This window comes from Diadema antillarum, unplaced genomic scaffold (genome assembly GCF_040938485.1).
Source record: "Diadema antillarum isolate AM-2024a unplaced genomic scaffold, OU_Dant_1.0 scf00000073, whole genome shotgun sequence".
Lineage (NCBI taxonomy): Eukaryota > Metazoa > Echinodermata > Echinoidea > Diadematoida > Diadematidae > Diadema > Diadema antillarum.
The window spans coordinates 1,455,024-1,475,170 of NW_027270962.1; the positions used below are offsets into that span (position 1 = coordinate 1,455,024).

General features: G+C 42.2%; 1 protein-coding gene across 1 annotated transcript in view; it reads right to left on the minus strand.

The window, feature by feature from the left end:
• Nucleotides 1-838: 838 nt before the first annotated feature.
• LOC139717247 (uncharacterized) overlaps nt 839-20,147 on the minus strand; it is a 162,009-nt gene continuing 142,700 nt past the window's right edge. Inside the window, exons 32-46 of the mRNA XM_071628744.1 lie at nt 19,868-20,029; nt 19,337-19,453; nt 18,173-18,306; nt 15,765-15,915; nt 14,835-15,222; nt 12,283-12,515; nt 11,192-11,263; nt 9,676-9,938; nt 8,347-8,471; nt 7,572-7,691; nt 6,975-7,102; nt 5,276-5,358; nt 4,427-4,517; nt 3,767-3,907; nt 839-1,280 (exon numbers count right to left, since the gene is read on the minus strand). Coding sequence (XP_071484845.1) covers nt 993-1,280; nt 3,767-3,907; nt 4,427-4,517; nt 5,276-5,358; nt 6,975-7,102; nt 7,572-7,691; nt 8,347-8,471; nt 9,676-9,938; nt 11,192-11,263; nt 12,283-12,515; nt 14,835-15,222; nt 15,765-15,915; nt 18,173-18,306; nt 19,337-19,453; nt 19,868-20,029 — 2,496 coding nt within the window. The 3' untranslated portion in view covers nt 839-992. The remainder of the gene's footprint in view (nt 1,281-3,766; nt 3,908-4,426; nt 4,518-5,275; nt 5,359-6,974; nt 7,103-7,571; nt 7,692-8,346; nt 8,472-9,675; nt 9,939-11,191; nt 11,264-12,282; nt 12,516-14,834; nt 15,223-15,764; nt 15,916-18,172; nt 18,307-19,336; nt 19,454-19,867; nt 20,030-20,147) is intronic.

Sequence of the window (20,147 nt, forward strand, 5' to 3'; positions counted from 1 at the left end):
CCAGAACAGACGCAACTCCAAAACAAACCCTAGCAATCATACAGCTCCTTTCTGCAACTGATGAGTCATTTTCTTCTTTTTTTTTCTTTTCTTTTACAAGGCAACCAATGTCCACTTGCGGTAATTATAGAGACACATCTGTTTTTCATATTCCCCCGTAACCATCAATGCTGCTGACATCCTGAGTGTACTTCACCAACTCAGCATCAAGCTTAGCAGAAGCAGAAGGTCATTACTGCCATAAATGTACCACTGAGAAAGTTACTTCTTTTAGGCTCCCACCTGGCAGACATTTCCTAGTTTCATTGCACACGAGACTGCGGGAAAACTTGAGAACAAACTTCACACAAAACTCCTCTGACACACGTTCCGAGGCCAAATATATGTCAAGAAGTGTTTAAAATAAACAAACTCAAGCACTGATGGGTTTGAGGCATTAAGAAAAAGAAAAAGATTTGGCACGTCTACACACATCATCAGGAATTACACACTTCCAAAGCCTCTATAAGAACTGTGAATATATCGTACAGTTAAAAATTCACTCGACAGTTAAAATACACCTGCATCGACTTTGAGTACATTTTGTCTTCCCTAAGTAATATCGGAGATGTTTGCAGTAACTGGTTATACCAAGACTTACAAAACACATCTCAGTTGAATATCTTCATGCCTGCAGCTTCTCTGACAAAGCGCACAAGGTTGCATAATACACAAACATCTACATGAACACAATGGATATAGGCCACAGACGGCTCTTCCAGTATTTTGTTAATCATCTCAATAATAATTTTTTTTTTAATTTTTCCTTTTTTTTCCTCATTCCTCACGCACCCCTTCAATCAATTTTCTACACACTTTGAAAGTTTTTTTTGATTTTTTTTTTTTGTATATTATTTCTTTTGATAATACTTTGGGTGTACAGCACGTGTTGGTTAGATGGATTAAGATTTAGGAGGAGGGGTAGGGGGAGGGGGAAGGAAGGGGGCGTGGGATTAGACGTCCGTCTGCTTGAAGGGGAAGTGCTCCTGCGCGTTGACACTGGCGGCGTACTCCCCGTAGACCTCCTTGCCGATGCCGCGGATCTGGGCCTCGACGGTCGGGTACTGCTCCAATACCATCTTGAGGTCGCGCACGGACAGGGACTGGACGTCCACGTGGGTGCGGGCGCGGAACGACGTCCGCCGCGGCACGTCGTAGATGAGGTTGATGTCGTCGAAGAAGTCGCCGCTCTCCAGAATGGCTGCCACACGAGACTGACTGTTCACTTCCAGCTCCTCCACCTGAAAAAAAAAAACAAACCCAAAAACGGAGAACATCATCATCATTCATTCCTTCTTTCTCCTCTTATTTCTCCCTCTTAAGCCCTGGTCACACAGCACTCCACGTCTAAATCACGTACAAACACTTTTGAAAATCTGGTGGACGTGGTCGTAAGTGGTAATTTTTTGGTCAATTTTGGTTTGGCAGTTCTTTGTACAGGGTATGGCCGTTGGTGGCTGTTCCACTGCTGAAGCACTGCCTAAGCACGGCTAACCACGTCCAGCCACATGTGTGTACGCGGAAAAATCCATTTGTCAGTGATAAGCCGCTATTATAAACACACGCTATTTTCCGTGATACCAACGAGTAACACGCGTCAGATGACCGTGCTCTGCCCGTGACAGACGGCTAAACTTTAGCGTCTTACCACGTCTCCCCAAGTTTTAATCACTGCCGGATCACGGATTATCACGTGTGTTTCACGTGTGTTGCACGTCTTTACCACGTGTGCCACCCGTGGTTGTCCGCGGAATAAAATTTTGAGCAGTTCAAAACTTTTTACCGCGTTTGACGCCGTTCCGATTTTGCCCCGCGTCCTGCCACGTCTATAAATCAACCGTAGCTCGTCTTAAACTCGAAATCAACGCAAACAACATCGTCTGCTTCACGGGAGACCACTTTTTGACGTGTTTTTGCCTCAATTAAGCCGTAAAGCGCTGTGTGACCGGGGTTTTACATTGCATTATTTTAGTTCATTTCTCCCATGCCACGTTGACTTTGACATCTCAAAAAAACAACGTACGATCAGTCGCTACGAAAGTAAGAGAACGTCGTCAGACCACCATTCTCTAATCTAGGTATTTTTTTGATTCTCAGAACACTTTGCTTCCCAATGATCAGTCGCCACATTTCGTTTCCAAAACTCCACCTCCAGAAATAGTACTATTAGCCAGTAACAACAGTTCCTAGAAAAAGAAAAATGCCTTAGCAGTCTACACTTGTACAAGCAGTGATATATTACGCATCAATAGTGGAAGTTATAGAAGTAACGGTACTTTTAATCAGAAGAAGTAGAATTAGCAAAAGTAGTAATAGAAGTAGCAGCAGTAGTAGTAGAAATAGTAGTTGTACTGGCAGTAGTACTTATTGCTTTAAAGGGGCATTCCAGACGATTTTCATAATTTCACATCATGGAGTATGGAATTTATTGTGGTCCGTAAGCAGAAAAATCAATACTCTGAAAAAAAACCAAAACAAATTACCCTGAACAAATATGATGACATTTGAGCATCACATATTTCAGAAATGTAGCAATGTAATTCCATTACAATACTACATGCTTAACAAGTTCACCTGTGTAGAATTTATGCATGCTTTCTTCTTTGGTTCTTCTTCCGTGAGCCCCTACTCATGCATTCTTCTAGTGAGGCTGCCATGTCATCATCCTTGTTCATTGTGATTTGTTATAAATTTTGAAAACATTCTTATTTCTCATCCCAATTGCTATAAATTCGGAAACTCTGTACCCAGAGTTGTATAGCAGTTTATAGTTGTTCATTTTATGCAAACGTCTGAAAATCATCCGGAGGTCTCCTTTAATTACTATCATCATCGTCATCATCATCATCACCATCATCATCATCCATCATTATTGTCATCATCATCAATCATCATCATCATTATCCATCATCATCGTCATCGTCATTGTCATCATCATCAATCATAATCATCATCATCAATCATCACCATCATCATCAATCATCACCATCATCATCAATCATCAATCATCATCATCAATCATCATCATCAATCATAATCATCATCACCATCATCATCAATCATCATCATCATCAATCATCATTATCGTCATCAACAATCATCATCATCAATCATCATCATCATCATTAATCATCAATCATAATCATCAACATCATCATCAACATCAATCATCATCACCATCATCATTAATCATCATCATCAATCATCATCAATCATCAACAATCATCAACAATCATCATCATCATCATATCATCATCAATCATAATCATCATATCACCATCATCAATCATAATCATCATCACCATCATCATCAATCATCATTATCATCATCATCATCAATCATCACCATCATCATCAATCATCATCAATCATCACCATCATCAATCATCATCATCATCATCAATCATAATCATCATCACCGTCATCATCAATCATCATCATTATCATCAATCGTCATTATCGTCATCATCAACAATCATCATCATCAATCATCGCCATCATCATCATCATCACCATCGTCATCATCATCACCATCATCATCAATCATTACCATCATCATCATCACCATCATCATCACCATCATCATCATCATCATCATCAATCATCACCATCATCATCATCATCATCATCATCATCATCACCATCATCATCATCATCATCAATCATCACCATCATCATCATCATCATCATTGATTCTTTGCTAAAAATGTCTACAAAGGTGACTCACCGTTCCCCTGGTGATAAAGTACATCTCGTCCCCCACGTCCCCCTGCCTGACGATGAAGTCGTTTGGCATGAAGAGGACAGGTTTTAACATGAGGGACAGTGCGCGGTGGAATGCCTCCTCTGCTTCCTTGAACAAGGGCACCTTGAGTGCGGCAAAGGTGACAGGAAAAAAAAGGAGAGAGGAATATAGAAAGAAGGAAACCCACATAAGCTGGAAGATTTCTTTTGTCAATCTTTTTTGTATGGTTTTTGAATGAGTTGACCTCTGAAAATTTGCTCAGCTTTTGATGATCAACATCATGCTCTTCATAATGTACCTCGTAAGAAGTCACTTTTAATCACCTATGAAGACTATGTTTTCATATTATTTTAATACTTATCATCCATGGGTGAAGCTGGTACCATATTTGATTTTCTTATATTCTCATGGTCAGTTATACATCATTTCCGGTGAAGCTGGAGTGAAAACAAACAGCTCTTCTGCACTTACAGTACATGTCACCCATGGCCTACCCGTTGGACTGGGACACACTACTACACCTCAGTAGGTTTGCTAATGTTATAACTAGGTCAAGATCGGATGAATTACTGAATGGTGACAAAAAGACTTGGCAGATTATAAAACAAAGTGCTTGGACACAATGAGGGCTAAGTTAGATACCTTCTTGACGTGACCGTGACATACGTCCAGTCCAATGTCCGTCTGAAGGCAGAAAGGGGCATCTCGGAACAGTGTGCTCTGGTCAACACCCCTGTACAGATGGAAAATGGGATAAAAAATATAATAATTGTTCTCAGACAAACATAATGTACACACAAACGAGGTTTAAATATGACAACAATTAGATCTGTACACATAGCACTTTTTTTTATAAAATTGATAGGAATGAAGAATAAAGAGGAAATCATAACAAAAATGGCCCCAAACAGTTCCTTTGCTCATGGGTAGGGGTTGTTCATACTTAACCCGTTGAGGACAAGTCCCGAGTATATTCGGGCTGGTGTCTATGGGAAATGCCTCTTGCAGCAAAATCATTCCTTCCTCAACCGGCTAATACCACACACAAGCAGTACCAATGGTGTGAGTTAGGGCTTAGTCTTAGTTTAAAACAAACCAACAGCAGTACCAGTGGTACTAATGGTTGTGGGTCTGGCTTGGTGTTGCCTTAACCCGTTGAGGACAAGTCCAGAGCATACTCGGGCAGGTGTCTGTGGGAAATGCATGTTGTAGCAAAATCAAACCGTAAACCAGGCTAACCACAGTCCCATTGGTCATGGGTAGGCCTTGGTTTTACTTTAAACTAAACCAAAAAGCAGTGTGGTCATGTTTAGGCTTTGGCCTTACTTTTAACAAGATTTGAAGCAGAGCCCCCAGTCCGGGCCGGGCTTGGTCTTACTTTAAGCAACGTTATTAAAAAATAGTGTCTATAGTCATGGGTAGGGCTTGATTTTACTTTACACCTTGCCAAAAGTAGTACCAATGGTCAAGGGTAGGGTAATTAGCACTCACTTGTTGCGGACCCACAGGTAGTCAAAGTAGCTGATGACTCTGTTGCGTAGCTTGCTGCTTAACCTCATGTCCTTCATTTGGTCCTGGATACAGAGACAAACACACACAAAAAGATCTTTAAAGGTGCATGGTCCCGGTGTTTTAGTCAAATGCGTACGCGGGCGCACGGCGCAAGTTTCCTACAGAGACCTACGCTATCGACTCCTCTTTAGCGCTTACCCTTTGGCCCACTTCCCTCGAGTCCGAAGAAGTCCGATTCACTGTAGCCAGTGCTCCGATCACAATTTGGCTCATAACTAGGCTGAGGGGGATGACCGCTTTAGCAAACTTCTTTTGTGATGTCATAATAACAAGCACATTATGCACGCACCCTGGCATTACTACAGACTGCGCGATGCGCAGAGAAGACAACGAAAGCAACGTTACTTAGCAACACCTACGCACTTTACTCTCGATGACAGCTCAACTTCGGTAATCTTCGTATCAATGCTAACGGTGATTGGCAGTATCATCAACAGTGCCCTCTACAATACCGGGACTATGCACCTTTAATGTATTTCAAGTTTACTTAATTCTCTCTCCATATCCTCTCCAAACTGATTCTTGATTTTGTGGAGGGGGTGGGTATGGGAAGAGGAGAGGGCTGGGCATGTGGGAGTGGTTGGGCATGGAAAGCTGGCTGTAGGCAGGGAGGTGCGTATGGAATGAGAAGAGGAGGGAGGAGTTTGGGCGTGAAAGAAGGGGAGTGGTTTGGGCATGGCAGGACGGGAGAAGTTTGGGTATGGAAGAATGGTATGTGTAGGGAATGTCAGGAGGGAAGAGAGTGGGGATTAATGGATAGGGAAGGAGGGGGAGAAGGTTGGGAAAGGAAGGGGGAGGGATTGGGCATGGAAGGAGGGGAGGAGTTCAGGCATGAACAGAGGAGAGGGGTCGGGACATAAAAGGGGAGGGGTTTGGAGGGGTTTGGGTAGGAAAGGGGGAAGGGTTTGAGCATGGAAAGAGGGGAGGAGTTCTGACATGAACAGAGGAGATGGGTCAGGCCACGAAAGAAAGGGGAGGGGTTTGGGCATGAAAGACTGGTGAGCAGTTTTGGCATGGAAGGAGGGTAAGAGTTTGGGCATGAAAGGAAGGGGAGGGGTTTGGGCATGAAAGGAGGGGGAGGGGTTTGGCATGGAATGAGGGGGAGGGGTTTGGCATGGAAGGAGGGTAAGAGTTTGGGTATGAATGAGGGGGAGGGGTTTAGGCATGGAAGGAGTGAGCACAGGTTTAGCATGGAAGGAGGGTAAGAGTTTGGGCATGAAATCAGGGGAAGGGGTTTGGGCATGAAAGAGGGGCAGGGGTTTGGCATGGAAGGAGAGGGAGGGGTTCGGGCAAGAAAGGAGGGGAGGGGTTTTGGCATGGAAGGAGGGTACGAGTTTGGGTATGAAATGAGGGTGAGGGGTTCGGGCATGGAAGAATGGGGGTAGTTTGGGCATGGAAGGAGGGGGGAGTTTGGGCATGAAAGCATGGGGAGGGGTTTGGGCATGAAAGAAGGTGGGTGGAGTTTGGGCATGGAAGGAGGGAGGAGTTTAGGCATGAATAGAGAGGAGGGGTTTGGGCATGAATAGAGAGGAGGGGTTTGGGCATGAAAGGGGGGGGGGGTGTGGGCATGAAAGAAGGGTGAGGGGTTTGCAAAGAGAGGAGAAAAAGAGTGCCATACCTTGACAGCTGCCAGTCTCTCCTCATAGCTGACACGCCCCGATTCCTCGTTGGCCAGAGTGGAGGCAATGTTTCCGAGCACCCAACCAAAGAGTAGCTTTCCAAACACCATCACCATACTGGCAAAAGCTGCAGGGACATTATCATGGGGGGAAAAACACGCAGAAAGAAATCACATCATACTTTTATCACAATCATGCACATTTTAGTAGATCATTAAGGAAAAAACAAAAACATGAAACTACAGGCACGGCCTTTGACACTTTATCTAACATGCCTAGTTTTCAAAAATTACAGCGAACATCTCCTCAAAGTATATTCTTCCTAAATGACACACTGTCAATACTGAAAAATCACATGCGATAAATATGTGACTTTGTAGCAAAATTCAGAGCAATTCTATGACATATCAGACAAAATTTATACATTACTTTTTTTTTGTCAGTCTTTTGGTCAAAAATATGAAGAATCTGTCACAGAATGAATGATAGACCAAAGCCCTTTTTGAATAGCACCAATACTACAATGCGAGGCTTAAACCTGTGGCAAGAACAAGTGTTTCTTCCCCTTCTTGAAATGTGCCGAAACATGGCTTTACCAAGCTCGGGGACGCTGTTGGCGTGAATATCTCCGTAGCCTGTAGAGGTGAGAGTCGCGACGGCCCAGTAGATGGTGTCGCAGTAGCGGTGGAAAATGTGCGGCTCTGTCCCGGTGTAATCTGGGTGGTGGAAAGAAATGCCAAAAGTTAGAGCGCCATCACAGTGTATGCACAGCTCCCCCGAAAACAGGGAAGGGCATTTTAACCCTAAAAGGGTTGTAAAATCCTTGTCGATTGTGTCATCATAGCCATCTTGTCGGACTTGAGGCATATTGCTACACCTGACGAGACTTGCAAACTTCACAACTAGGTTAAGTTTGGATGAATTACTGAATGTTGATGAGTGCTAATTTTCTTCAAATTTTCCCCGAACATTCAGCTACACCTCTCACACTCAATACAGATCTGGATGCATTTCGTGAAGCGTTTTGTGCGACGAATTTGTCGGACAAATTTACTCTCAGCCAGTCAGATGTAAGGATTTCTGTAGCTTATAACAGTTTGTGAGAAAAAAAATATCTGACAAAACGCTTCATGAAATGCCCCCCCCCCCCAATGTCAGGGACCCCTTCCCTCCCCCCCCCCCAAAAAAAAAAGAAGAAGGGGTGTTGATTCTTAACCCATTGAAGACTAGTCCTGAGTATACTTGAGCAGGTGTCTATGGGAAATGTGTGTTATAGCAAAATCAGTTCGTCCTGAACGAGTTAACGAACAAATGACGCCTCTCAGGGAGTTTGGTAAAGGGTTTGGCTACTGGATAGGACAAGCAACTTACCGGTAGCCCATGACCCCTCTTTGCACTTGCCGAGGGGGCAGGCAATGGTATACCAGATGCTGGCAAACAGGTGAATGATGATGAGAAGTAGCACAAAGAACTTGGTCAGGCGCACCATCAGAATACTGTGGAGACAGAAGAGAAGGGGGAGAGAGATAGAAAGAGAGAGTGAGAGAAAGAGACATTCAGAGAGATAGAGGGTAACAGAAAGACAGAAAGAGATAGAGAGATAATAGAAAGAGATAGAGAGAAAGAAAGATGGAGAGATAGAGTGACAGAAAGAGATAGAGATATAATAGAAAGAGATAGAAAGACAGACAGATAGATAGAATGACAGAAAGAGATAGACATATAACAGAAAGAGATAGAAAGACAGACAGATAGATAGAGTGACAGAAAGAGATATTCAGAGAGGAGAGATACAGGGTAACAGAAAGACAAGAAGAGATAGAGATATAATAGAAAGAGATAGAAAGAAAGACAGACAGAGAGATAGAGTGACAGATAGAGATAAGGATATTACTCTTCTATCATTTCTCAGATTTTTCTCAAACTTTTACTGAGTTGAAGCCTGAAATTTATTTCACTCCCATTTTAACATTATAGTTTGCTCTTTGGCAGTTATTTCCCTTTAATTGTTAAGCATACGTTGTACATATTCCATGTACAAGTACATCAGCCTCCAATTTAGTCTATGACCCCCCCCCAAGAAGTTGGAATGTACGTAAAGAGTTTATGTATGCCATAGTTATCAATGATCACAATAGCTCACTTGAGTCTTTGGCTGTTGACTTGACTTGACTTGATGCTAATTTTTGCAGTTTACATCTGCTGCTGGTGTCCCATGTTCTGGGGTAGGCAGCAGGTGGCTGGAATGTCTAATACCCGCCCTCCACAAAACTTTATGAATAGCATATTTTCATGTCGGCTCAGGGGAGCTAAAAATGAAAGTTCACCACTGGAATATCTAATATCCATCCTACATGCAACTCTATATACTTCGTCAATGCAGGTCAAGTTGCATATTCTTATGGGGGCTCAGGTGAGCTTAAAACGAAAATTCACCACTAAAATATCTAAGACCTGACCTCCACGCAACTCTGTTTAATAGCGGATCAGTGGAGGTCAAACTGCATATCTTTGTGGTGGCTTGGGTGAGTTCGGTTGAGCTTGAAACGGAAACTCACCTGATGCTGAGAAGTAAAAATGCATCATTATTATACATAACACCCATCCTTCGTGCAACTCTATTTAGTGAGACAATGCGAGTCAAGTTGCATATTATACTTCATGTCCGCTCATCAGCAGAGCGAGAAGACGAGAACTCACTTGATGTTGAGCTCCCGCTCCCACCGGTCGAAGAACTGGGAGACGCGGACGAGTCGGAGGAGCTGGCGGAAACGGAGGAAGGAGAGGACGGGGAAGCGGATGCTGGGATGGAAGCAGAAGGCCAGCAGCTCGATGGGGATGGTGGGCACGACGTCCTGGAGGAAGCCGCTCCACTTGCGCAGGTACGAGTTGTAGATCTTGCCAAAGTCCTTCTCCAGGGCGCCGTACTCGTCGGCGCAGCTCACATGGAACTTGATGTAGATCTGCCGGACAACGATGGCCAAGCGATATTGTGGGATGATAAGAAGATGTATAGTTAGAACCTTGTTTTGACAAAGTCGAATACGTGAGATACCTGTACATAACAAGGTGATTTTTCAGATCCCATTTATTTTATCGTTGCTGGGGCGACAAGACCTCGTATCTACAAAATGTCAAATGTTCAGGAGAGCCAAAAAACATGGCGGCAAAAGCACTAGAGTTAATGGGAAAGCCTTTCCTTTGACATGCCGTGGTGGCTTCATTTTTGAAGTAGGGCAGTTGGGATTCGGACAGGACATCACTTAACTAATTATTTGACCATTAATCTAAAAAAGTAATTTTCATCACAATTTCAGATACAAGGTCTTGTCACCCCAGCGACGTTATATTCTTTTGTTTTATCCCTGATGTAAAGAGATACCTGCTGTAACATGTTTTTTTCAGGCCGAGCGAGTAGTGAGATGAAAGAAGATATAGAGCAGAACCTCGTAAAGACGAGGTCGAATATAATGGGATACCTGAATGTTACACGCGTACGGTATGTTATGAGGTGACATTTTCAGGTCTCATTCCATAATATTCTTTTGTTTTATCCCTGATATAACCAGATACATGGTATAATGAGGTAATTTTACAGGTCCCATTCCATAATATTCTTTTGTTTTATCCCTGATATAACCAGATACATGGTGTAATGAGCAAACTTCAGTGGCCCAAGAAGCTCGTTATAATGAGGTTTTGCTATATTGTATATTGTCATAATACTGTTCAGCATATGTCGCAATGGAATTCAGCTCAACTACACAATTGTAGGTGAGCACACCTGTACAGGACAGTGTACACTTTTCAAAGCAATAATTGCATGATTGGTTGCTATGTACACATATACCCTGAATTTTTCTTTTGCTGCACATTCCATTGTTATGCCAAGGAAGAAGCAAAAAAAAAAAAAAAAAAAAAAAAAAACGAAAAACAGTCACCATTTGTTTTATACAACGCCGCATGACTTTAACGGGCATCGTCCAAGCCAAGAACTGGGGTACAGCGACCAATTCTCAGGGTATAGCGAACGGGAAAACCCTAGTTCGATGAAAAGCCTAAAACATGTCGACAGCAAACCGTGCAATTGCACTCATAAGTAAATGTCATGTGACTAGCAATCGGCCAATCAGGAAGCAAGAATTCCCTTCTAGTGTTGTACAAAGCACAACCATTTCCCTGCAGTAAAATGCACTTCCAAGGGGCAATGACTCACCTCAAATATGAAGACACACTCACACAGGTAGCTGAAGAGAAGGAAAGGCATGCTCTTTACTTGGTAGAAGGCCTGAAATGGGAGCAAAAAAGAAAAGAAAAAGAAAATAACGTTGAGTTCATAAAACTTCCCTCGCCGAGTATGAATTGTAAACCAGGTCTTTGTTGCAGAAAAAGAAGCAATCAAACATGTCAGAAAATCAAACATAGAGTAAGGGGCCTATTTCGTAAAGATTGTTCGAAAGATTGATCTTATGATAGATGCGATTTAAAGAAGATACGCTCAATCTGCTATCAAATACATGCTTTAAATCAAGTATAAGTATCTATATAAAACAGACTTACAATCAGGACTGATCTTACACTCAATTTGCCGAGTTAAGCTCAATAATAAAATTGAGCTTAAGATCAATCCTAACTCTTTATGATACAGGCCGTAAGTCAGGTATTAGCCAATTAGAATTGAGTATTTAGAGACTTATGTTTGATCTTCTTACTCATGTGTGATCTTAACTTGTATGCAACAGGGCCCAGGCTTAATAACAATCCTCCATGAAGTAAGAAACTGGAGCTAATGAATTTCCTCCCAAAGAATTGAAATGGAGTTTATCACCATCCTTACAGATTAAATGCATTAAAAAAAAAAAAAATGCTTTCACACAACACAGACATTTTTGCACATACCGATTTGTGGAGAACTGTGTTGTTTTCTCCTATTACATTTCATAAATAATCCATAAATACACCAGGGCCCCGTTTCATAAAACTTGTTATCAGTGACAAGTTGTTATAGTTGTGACAAGCTACTAAAATCCTTGCCATCTGATTGGCTAAGAGCAAATTTGTCGTAGAAATGTGGCAGTTGTCACTGACAACAAGTTGTATGAAACGGGCCCCTGATCTTTTGTACCTCATAATTATGATGGAATAAAGATGACTATTTTATTCTTTTGTACCTCATAATTATGATGGAATAAAGATGACTATTTTATCCTTTTGGTCTCCGCAACCTTCAAATCAATCTATTACGTAAGAACAAACACACACACAAGCAAACATTGTCTGGGTCTGGGGGTCACATGACAGGGTCACCTGATACATGATGGTCCAGGAGGTGGCCACCGCCAGACAGCAGGTCAGCCGGGCCAAGTTGCGGATGATGAGGCTGTCCGGATTGAGCACGAAGCGGTTGGCGTGGAGCAGGGACTCCAGGTAGTTCTTGTCGCGCCGGATGCAGCAGAAGGGGACCGGGTAGCGGGTCGGCACGTGGGTGGTGGAGGAGGTGCTATCTGGAGCGGAGACCGGGTCTGACTGGGTGTTGGACACTGGGTGGACATCGGCCGGAGCAGAGATGAGGTACACAGGAAGTGAGAGAGAGAGAGAGGAAAGAATGAGGGCTAAAGGTATGTGGGCAGAGTTTAGCAACATGCTGTGAGACAAATTCATGTTGTGTCCAAAGACTCATATTGAAACTAGGGCCTGTTTCATAAAGAGATGCGATTGACACTACAATCGATTTACTGAGCGTAACTCGTTGAATTGAGCATAAGTCCTATTTCATAAAGACACTTACACTTGATTTCAAGCAAAATCTAGCGTAACTTTCAGTAGATTGAGCGTTACTTGTGATCACTCGCAAAGGAGTTTTTGAAAATGCAAATTGTGATTGATTGCAACTTATGCTCAATCTTTATGAAACAGGCCCCAGGAGTGGGAAAAAAAAAACATTCTTGTAAAACTACTGTAAGACACGCGGATGTGGCTTATTCCATCAGTACAAATGGCAAATGCAAATTTCCAATATAGAGAGATAAGTAGCTGCTACTGTGCTTTGGGAAACAGATTCCAGCAGCCACATGCAAGAACTGGGGAGATTCCATGGAGCAATCATGGAGATACTTGAATGATAAGTGTATCTCAAATACATGAAAGAAAAAAACAAGTTTTCTACCAGAAAGGCTTTGTTTCCCCTCTTGACAGAACATGGCTAACGAAATATTCATTTATAACCTCCATCAAGGGAGGTTGTTTTTATCGGCGTTGGTTTGTTTGTTTGTTGGTTGTTTTGTTTGGTTGTCTGTGTGCAAAATAACTCAAAAAGTTGTGAACGGATTTGGATGAAACTTACAGAAAAGTTTTATAATGACACCAGGAACAGATAATAAAATTTTGGAAAAGATCCAGGATTCTTAAAGGATTTTTGAAGGATTTCTAAAAATCTTTTGGCAGGTAGGGTCAATGAACTTGGGGAGTTTGAGCTGCGCGTATTTGAGGTTTCCATACAGACACCAAAGTGCATGCTTTGCTCAGACGAAGCGCTGCTCAGCTGGAAGCTGATGACATAACGAAAGGCTTCTACAGGCCGTATCAAAAAAAAAATGTTACACTTTTGAAAAACTTGTCTAAATTCCCTTTCAAAATATTTGGAAGATCTTTTCATATTTATGGATGCCCAATAGTCTCATCTATCAAGTGCAATCAACAAAACAAATTTTTGTTCACGCTTGGCTGAACACTGACGCTCTTTGTCCAGAATGTGAGAAATGACTTGCGCCAAATTGAAAAAAAGATGGAAAATTCAGCCAGCAGTCCAGCAGCCAGCAGTCCAAATAAGTGCTCCCATTCACAGAAATTGCTCTTTTGCTTAAAGCTTTGATTATGTTATGAGATTTTTTTGTCAGCTTTATCGTAATTCTAATGATTTCAAAATCATTTCTAAATTAATTGGTGAGAATTAGAGTGTGTAATTACGTCAAGTTCTTTAAAGAAGTTTTCACAATACACGGACTCATTAATGGATTGATTCAATGAATGATTGATTGCTTGCTTGCTTGCTTGATTGATTGATTAATTGAATGATTGATTGATTGATTGATTGATTGATTGATTGATTGATTGATTGATTGAATTGAATTGATTGGATTGATTGAATGATCTGAGGATGCATTAATTTTGCACTTTTCTTCTTGACTGAGTGACTGGCATGTGGGTTCTATATGTCTGTGCATGATTTGTGATACCTGTGCTTAAAAAATCTTAAGAGGAAAGTTATTAATCAACCTTCCATAACACAATGGAATCATTAAAACGTTACAGAACATCGTCAGAAAATTCCTAAACTATCATAACATAATCAAAACTGTGAGCAAAAGAGCAATCTGTTTGAATGAGAACACTTATCTGGACTGCTGGCTGAATTTTCCATCTTCTTTCAATTTGGCGCAAATCATTTTTCACGCTCTGGACAAAGAGCATCAGTGTTCAGCCAAGCGTGAACAAAAATTTGTTTTGTTGATTGCACTTGATAGATGAGACTATTGGGCATCCATGAATATGAAAAAAATTTTCCAAATATTCTGAAATGTAATTTCGACAATTTTTTTCAAAAGTATAACTTTTTTTTGATACGCCCTGTATATGGGAAATTGAGCAATTTTCAGCATGCATGCGTATGGGTGGAAATCACTGCTCTCTATAGAAGAACAAGATCAGTGGTGGAAATGAGCTGCTCGGCAGAGCTCTGCGCTCTTTAGAGTGCTTCTCTTGTTTCTTTTTTTTTTTGGGAGGGGGGGAAGGGGGAGGGGGAGCCCCCCAAATCTAAGCAGTTCTCCTGCGGTCTTCCCTTTGAAGGAGGTCTTACATACCATTGTTCCCGCCTTGGTTACCGCCTTTCCCACTCCCTTCTCCAGTGCTGGCGTTGTTGTTGGCATTGCCGACAGGCGGCGGGGCCGGACCCGTCGCCCCTCCCCGGGAGGACGGGGGAGACGCTGCAGTGGGAGGGGGTCCGGTGGAGGTAGGCGTGGCCGCCACGGAAGTGCTGGGGCTCTCCGCCTCGCTGCGGCCGTTGGTGGCGGTGGCCACGCTGGACTGACCGTCCTCGGGCTTGGTCTGACCGCTGGCGTTGTCCGGCTGCGCCGAGGAGGTGGAGGGTACGCTGCTGCCGGCACTCGCCGTGGAGTTCTCTGACTTCTCAATGCTGTTCACACTGCTCCCCTTAATGCTGTTGTTATTGCTGTTGTTGGGGGTATTACTCTGTGAGGTGAAATCAACAGTATACAGTCCCTCCTACTACTGATACTTTTAATTGATTAAATAGATCTACACTCCAGTCCAATTCTTATTTATTTCAACAGTATTTATCAAAAACAATCAAAACAAACAAACAAACAAACAAACAAAAAACATTCGCACACACTTTGAGCCTGGTAGAAAGAGGTAAGGTGTGGCTATCCCAATCTGGGAAACCTCTTCTCTATTTCAGTGATCTTGTTTTGACCTTAGTTGGAAATGGCACATTTTTGTGTCACTACTACATATATACTCCTTGACATTTTCCCACAAATGTCGATACACTTTTTTTTCCCCAAAATGGACACTTCATAACATCGACATGCCATAGTAAATAAGAATACGCCATCAAAAACTGGACTTCGGAAAGGCAGATTCCTCTACAAAGCAAATAGAAAAGGGGAAGAGTAGGAGGGGTGGGAGGGGGAAGGGTTGGGGCACAGATAGATGATGGGAAAGGGGCTTGTATATCCGAGGGAGTAGGGTAGGGGCTCAACGGGACTCACCGCCTGGAAGTTGGCCTCACTCCTCTTGCGCACGGCGTTGATGCGCTCCTCAGCTACCTTCTGGATCTGGTCCTTGATGGATGGGTAGTGGGTCAGTACCTCGTCTAGATCTTCCTTGGTCAGTACAAACATGTCCACATTGTTCTGGGCCCTGGCAGAGGAACATACGTGTGATTCGGGTTAACATAGGTTCCATAAACCTGTTTAGGATGAGTCCCGAGTATACTTGGGCAAGTGTCTATGGGATATTTCAATTTCAATTTCAATTTATTTTTCATATTTTTCGGAAAAAATACATCAAATATAACACAATTAAATGAAATACATGATATCCAGCAAAAACATACATAGAATATTGCAGATATATAAAACATATAGTGGTCGATCTATGAAAGTTGGAATCTGAGAATGAATGCTAAAGAAATATGAAGGAATCTACTTAAAAGCGAGCTAGTTGAGCATAAAAATGCGTATTGTAGCAAAATCAGTCCGTCCTCAACAGGTTAAATAATACAATAATAATAAAAAATCATAGTTCTCGTATGGCTGCAGAACTGTTGATTTCTACTTTACAATGTACACGAATGCATAAGAAATGTGTCAAATAGTGCTTTGTTAACACAATTTCAGTTGGGTAATGACACAAATGTGATTATCAGCCAAGCTTTGCAGGAAATCTCGCAAGAGTAGTTGCTACTTACTGTTTTACATTTGATTACAATATATCAAGCCAGAGCTGTATATCCACTGCTCGTGACAGTGAATTGCCGGCAGCTTATTCTGCACGCAATTCAGTACAGTGCTCACCGCTTAATCGCAAGGGGTCGGGAGACAAGTTTTTCTCCCGTTTAAGCGGTGCTCCCGCTTAAGCGATGGCCGGTATTGGCCCGTGCAAACCATACAACATGAATCCCAGTATGTGGGCATTACATAAAACCATGTAGTTATCAAACCCGACGATAACCACAGCGACAAATACACGCACGCTACGACACGCGGACACAAAACGGCGCTATAAAGGACACGGCAGTCTTATAATTTTGGCAGATGCATTATCAGAACAAACCTCCATTCATAAGATTAAAAAAATAACCCATTTTTTAATTTTTAGAGTTGAAAACGCACATGGTAAACTTCCGTGTACATTGTATAGACGCACCCTTGTATAAGACGCAACCCAACTTTTGGACCTAAAAGAAAAATGATTAATGATCGTAATGACAGTTTGATGGTATAGTGCAAGAGGAAACTTGGCTTGAGAAGACTTTCTTCTTTTGATATCCCTCGCCCTGGCCCGATCCCATGAATGACAGAGAAAAACAAAAACACTGTCATGATTAAACAACAAACCACTTGCTAGCAGCCATGCAGGTATCTCATGCAAGGTGAAGAATAAGGGGGAGAAAAAACGTTGGTGGATAGAGGGAAACTGACAGTCTGACACCTAACAAGCATGCCAGCCACCTGGCCAGGCTGAAAGGAATCTGGGTACGCGCTTGTAGATTGCATGGATGGGGCCCTGGGAAAGGGACAATTGATGTAATATCAAAGCTGAAGTTTCACACAGTGCACTGCATGCGTTGTCATGCACACACAGTGGACTGTGTGTGTGTGTGGCGTGTGTTTGTGGGGCACACACAGTCACACATGAGTTGGCAAGACGGCTATTAAAGAGGAAAGAGAGCTGTTTCTCAGCTAGCTACATCTGTAGCTGGCTGGCTGTGGACTTGATCGGTGAAAGTGCGTGAGTAGACACTCGATAAGATGACGCTCAATAAGACCCCCTCTACTGCGATACGTCTCACTGTCTAGGGTCTAGTGGCAAATGTTTTGACTGCAGTCGACATAATCTATAGGGAACTGGTGAGAAGATAATCCTTCTGGTAAGGAAATTAAATCCATGCAATTTTTTCTAATGGATTAACTTATTATTTTTACATATTGATACACGGACAATGGAAGTGTTTCAGCCAGATTTGTCCTGATAAAGCGGTTCATGGTTTCGATAAAGCGGTGGAAATAACACGGGAAAATTTTGTTGCATTAAGTTTTGTTGCACTTAAATGGGGTTCCCGCTAAAGCGGTTCCCGATTAACGGGTGAGCACTGTACTACTGTTTGGACACGACTCGATCATCACATATATATTAATAGCATTCTATCTACCCACTACTGAACAGGAAAGGGCGTTTCAGGAATAAAAGTTATCATTTCACACATTTTGCTGTCAAAGTACTACAAATTTAAACAATTCATTCAACTCCTTGTATGATACACATTGCATTGTGACATGCCTTCTAACATCTTGCAGGAAAGGAGCAAAATTTCTCGATGATACACAACACATTCTTATGACGATGACCTTTGACCCTAGAAATGATGACGGGGGGAATCCCCGAGTTCACAGACCTGATGGACGCTGTACGAGGGCAACTGAAGACCAGACTGATCTCTCCAAAGAATCTGCCAGACTGCATGGTGTCAAACACGATGGCCCCGTCCTCGGAGACGACCTCCACCACGCCACGGTGGATAAAGAACATCTGGACAGACAAAAAGAAGAGAGCAGAAGTGTGATATTTCAGGTTTCTTCTTTAATCAAATGGAAATATCTTCAAACATGAATCTATTTACCACAATAAATGACTAGAAATGCACTTGGAGAAGGTACATCGTAGACCTCTACCCAGTAGCTCACTTCGACCATATTGTGATTTCAACAACTACAACAAAAAGGACACAAAGATACCAAATATGGCTCCAATCATAACAGGTAGGAAACATATACATAAACAATGCACTGTGTTCAAGTTTTTTTATTTCATATAAACTGTTAATTTGTTTCTTTCTTCTCCTGAATCGTGAGTGCTGATGGGGGAGTTTATTTTTCCTGTATAGATAGGGAAATCACCATCTTTTCATGTGCATTCTAGAAAAGAAGAAATCATAACAATAATAACACAATAATCACAATAACTAGTAATAGTCGAGTCTTGCCAAATATATCACTCAGCAAATGAATGAGTTAACTCTTTATTTGCCATGGTGGAAACCCCTTGTGTGCCACGTTATTCAGAGACATGAAGGTAGTCATGCTTTGAGAAAGAATTCTGTTTTTCTAATTTGTATAACTTCAACAAATTTCTGTTAGGATGGGCATAATAGTAGGCAAAGTTGAAGAGGAATGCAAACTCTGTTTCGATATAAATTATATGACGAATCTATTTTCAATTTCTCTTTCGAATGAACAGTTGCTACATTACTGTGAAGGCACGACTTTTGCACATAAAACCGTGACAGAAACTTAGAATGTACGAGCAAATCTAGTTGGGAACACCGCTTGATAGTCGATCACCACATAGAATGCAAGCCGTATATGAGAGGAACAAAAGCACGAAAAACGCTTTCGTTGTGCCGCGGGATTAGCAGTGATTAGCGATTTATCGATCGGTTTTTGCGGCTTTGTTTGTTGAGCAGAATATGCGAAGTTGGCACGCCATCGACTGAGTCGGACGTGCGAACGTGGCACATAAAGAGTTAACAGAAGGGGCAAGAGAAGTTAAAGGCACTCACTTCTTTGCCGAAGTCGTGCTTGCGTACGATGTACTCCCTGTTGAGGTAGTAGACCGGTTTGATGCACATGGCCAACATCTTTTGGAAACCTATCTCCGTGTTCTGGAACAGAGGTACCTGAAGAATTGAATTGCACAGATGTGAACGCAGTCAATATGTATCAGCAACACCACATGTGAATTAACATAAAATCCACTCAGGCAGAGGTTTAGTAATTCTATTTGGGGTCTCACATACAATTGTACACTGTATACATTACATACTATTACAAGAGGTATACATTTTGCAGGGTGTTTATTTTTGTGAACTTTGTGAGTTGAATGATACTTGTGAAATTAACAACTTTTTAAATACTGCCTCCTGTAATGCAAGTGAGCTGTTCTATGAAATCCAACATGGGAAACAAATATTTTGTCTTCAGCAAAGAGAAAGGAATTATTTCTCATGGCATCACTATATGGCTCTCAATCACGAATTTCAAACATTCATTGCATCGTTCCCCTGTAACGGCCGGTAGTTTTGTGCCGATACCTTGTTGATTATCCCCTGATAGAGATTCAGGGTGACGTCAGCCTTGAGGGACAGCGGTAAGCCGTCGAAGAGCGAGTCCGGCTCGACTCCCTTGGTGCGCAGCCACATGTAGTTGTAGTAGATGTCGACGTGCTGGGCCAGCATCTTCTCCACGTTTTGGTCCTGGGTGGTGTGAGATCGGAGACAGGGAAATCCCCGGTAGGAGGAGTTTATTGCATAGAAGCCACGCCTTTCAAATACACTACACGGGCCATTTACTTGGAGGTGGTTTTATCTTCAT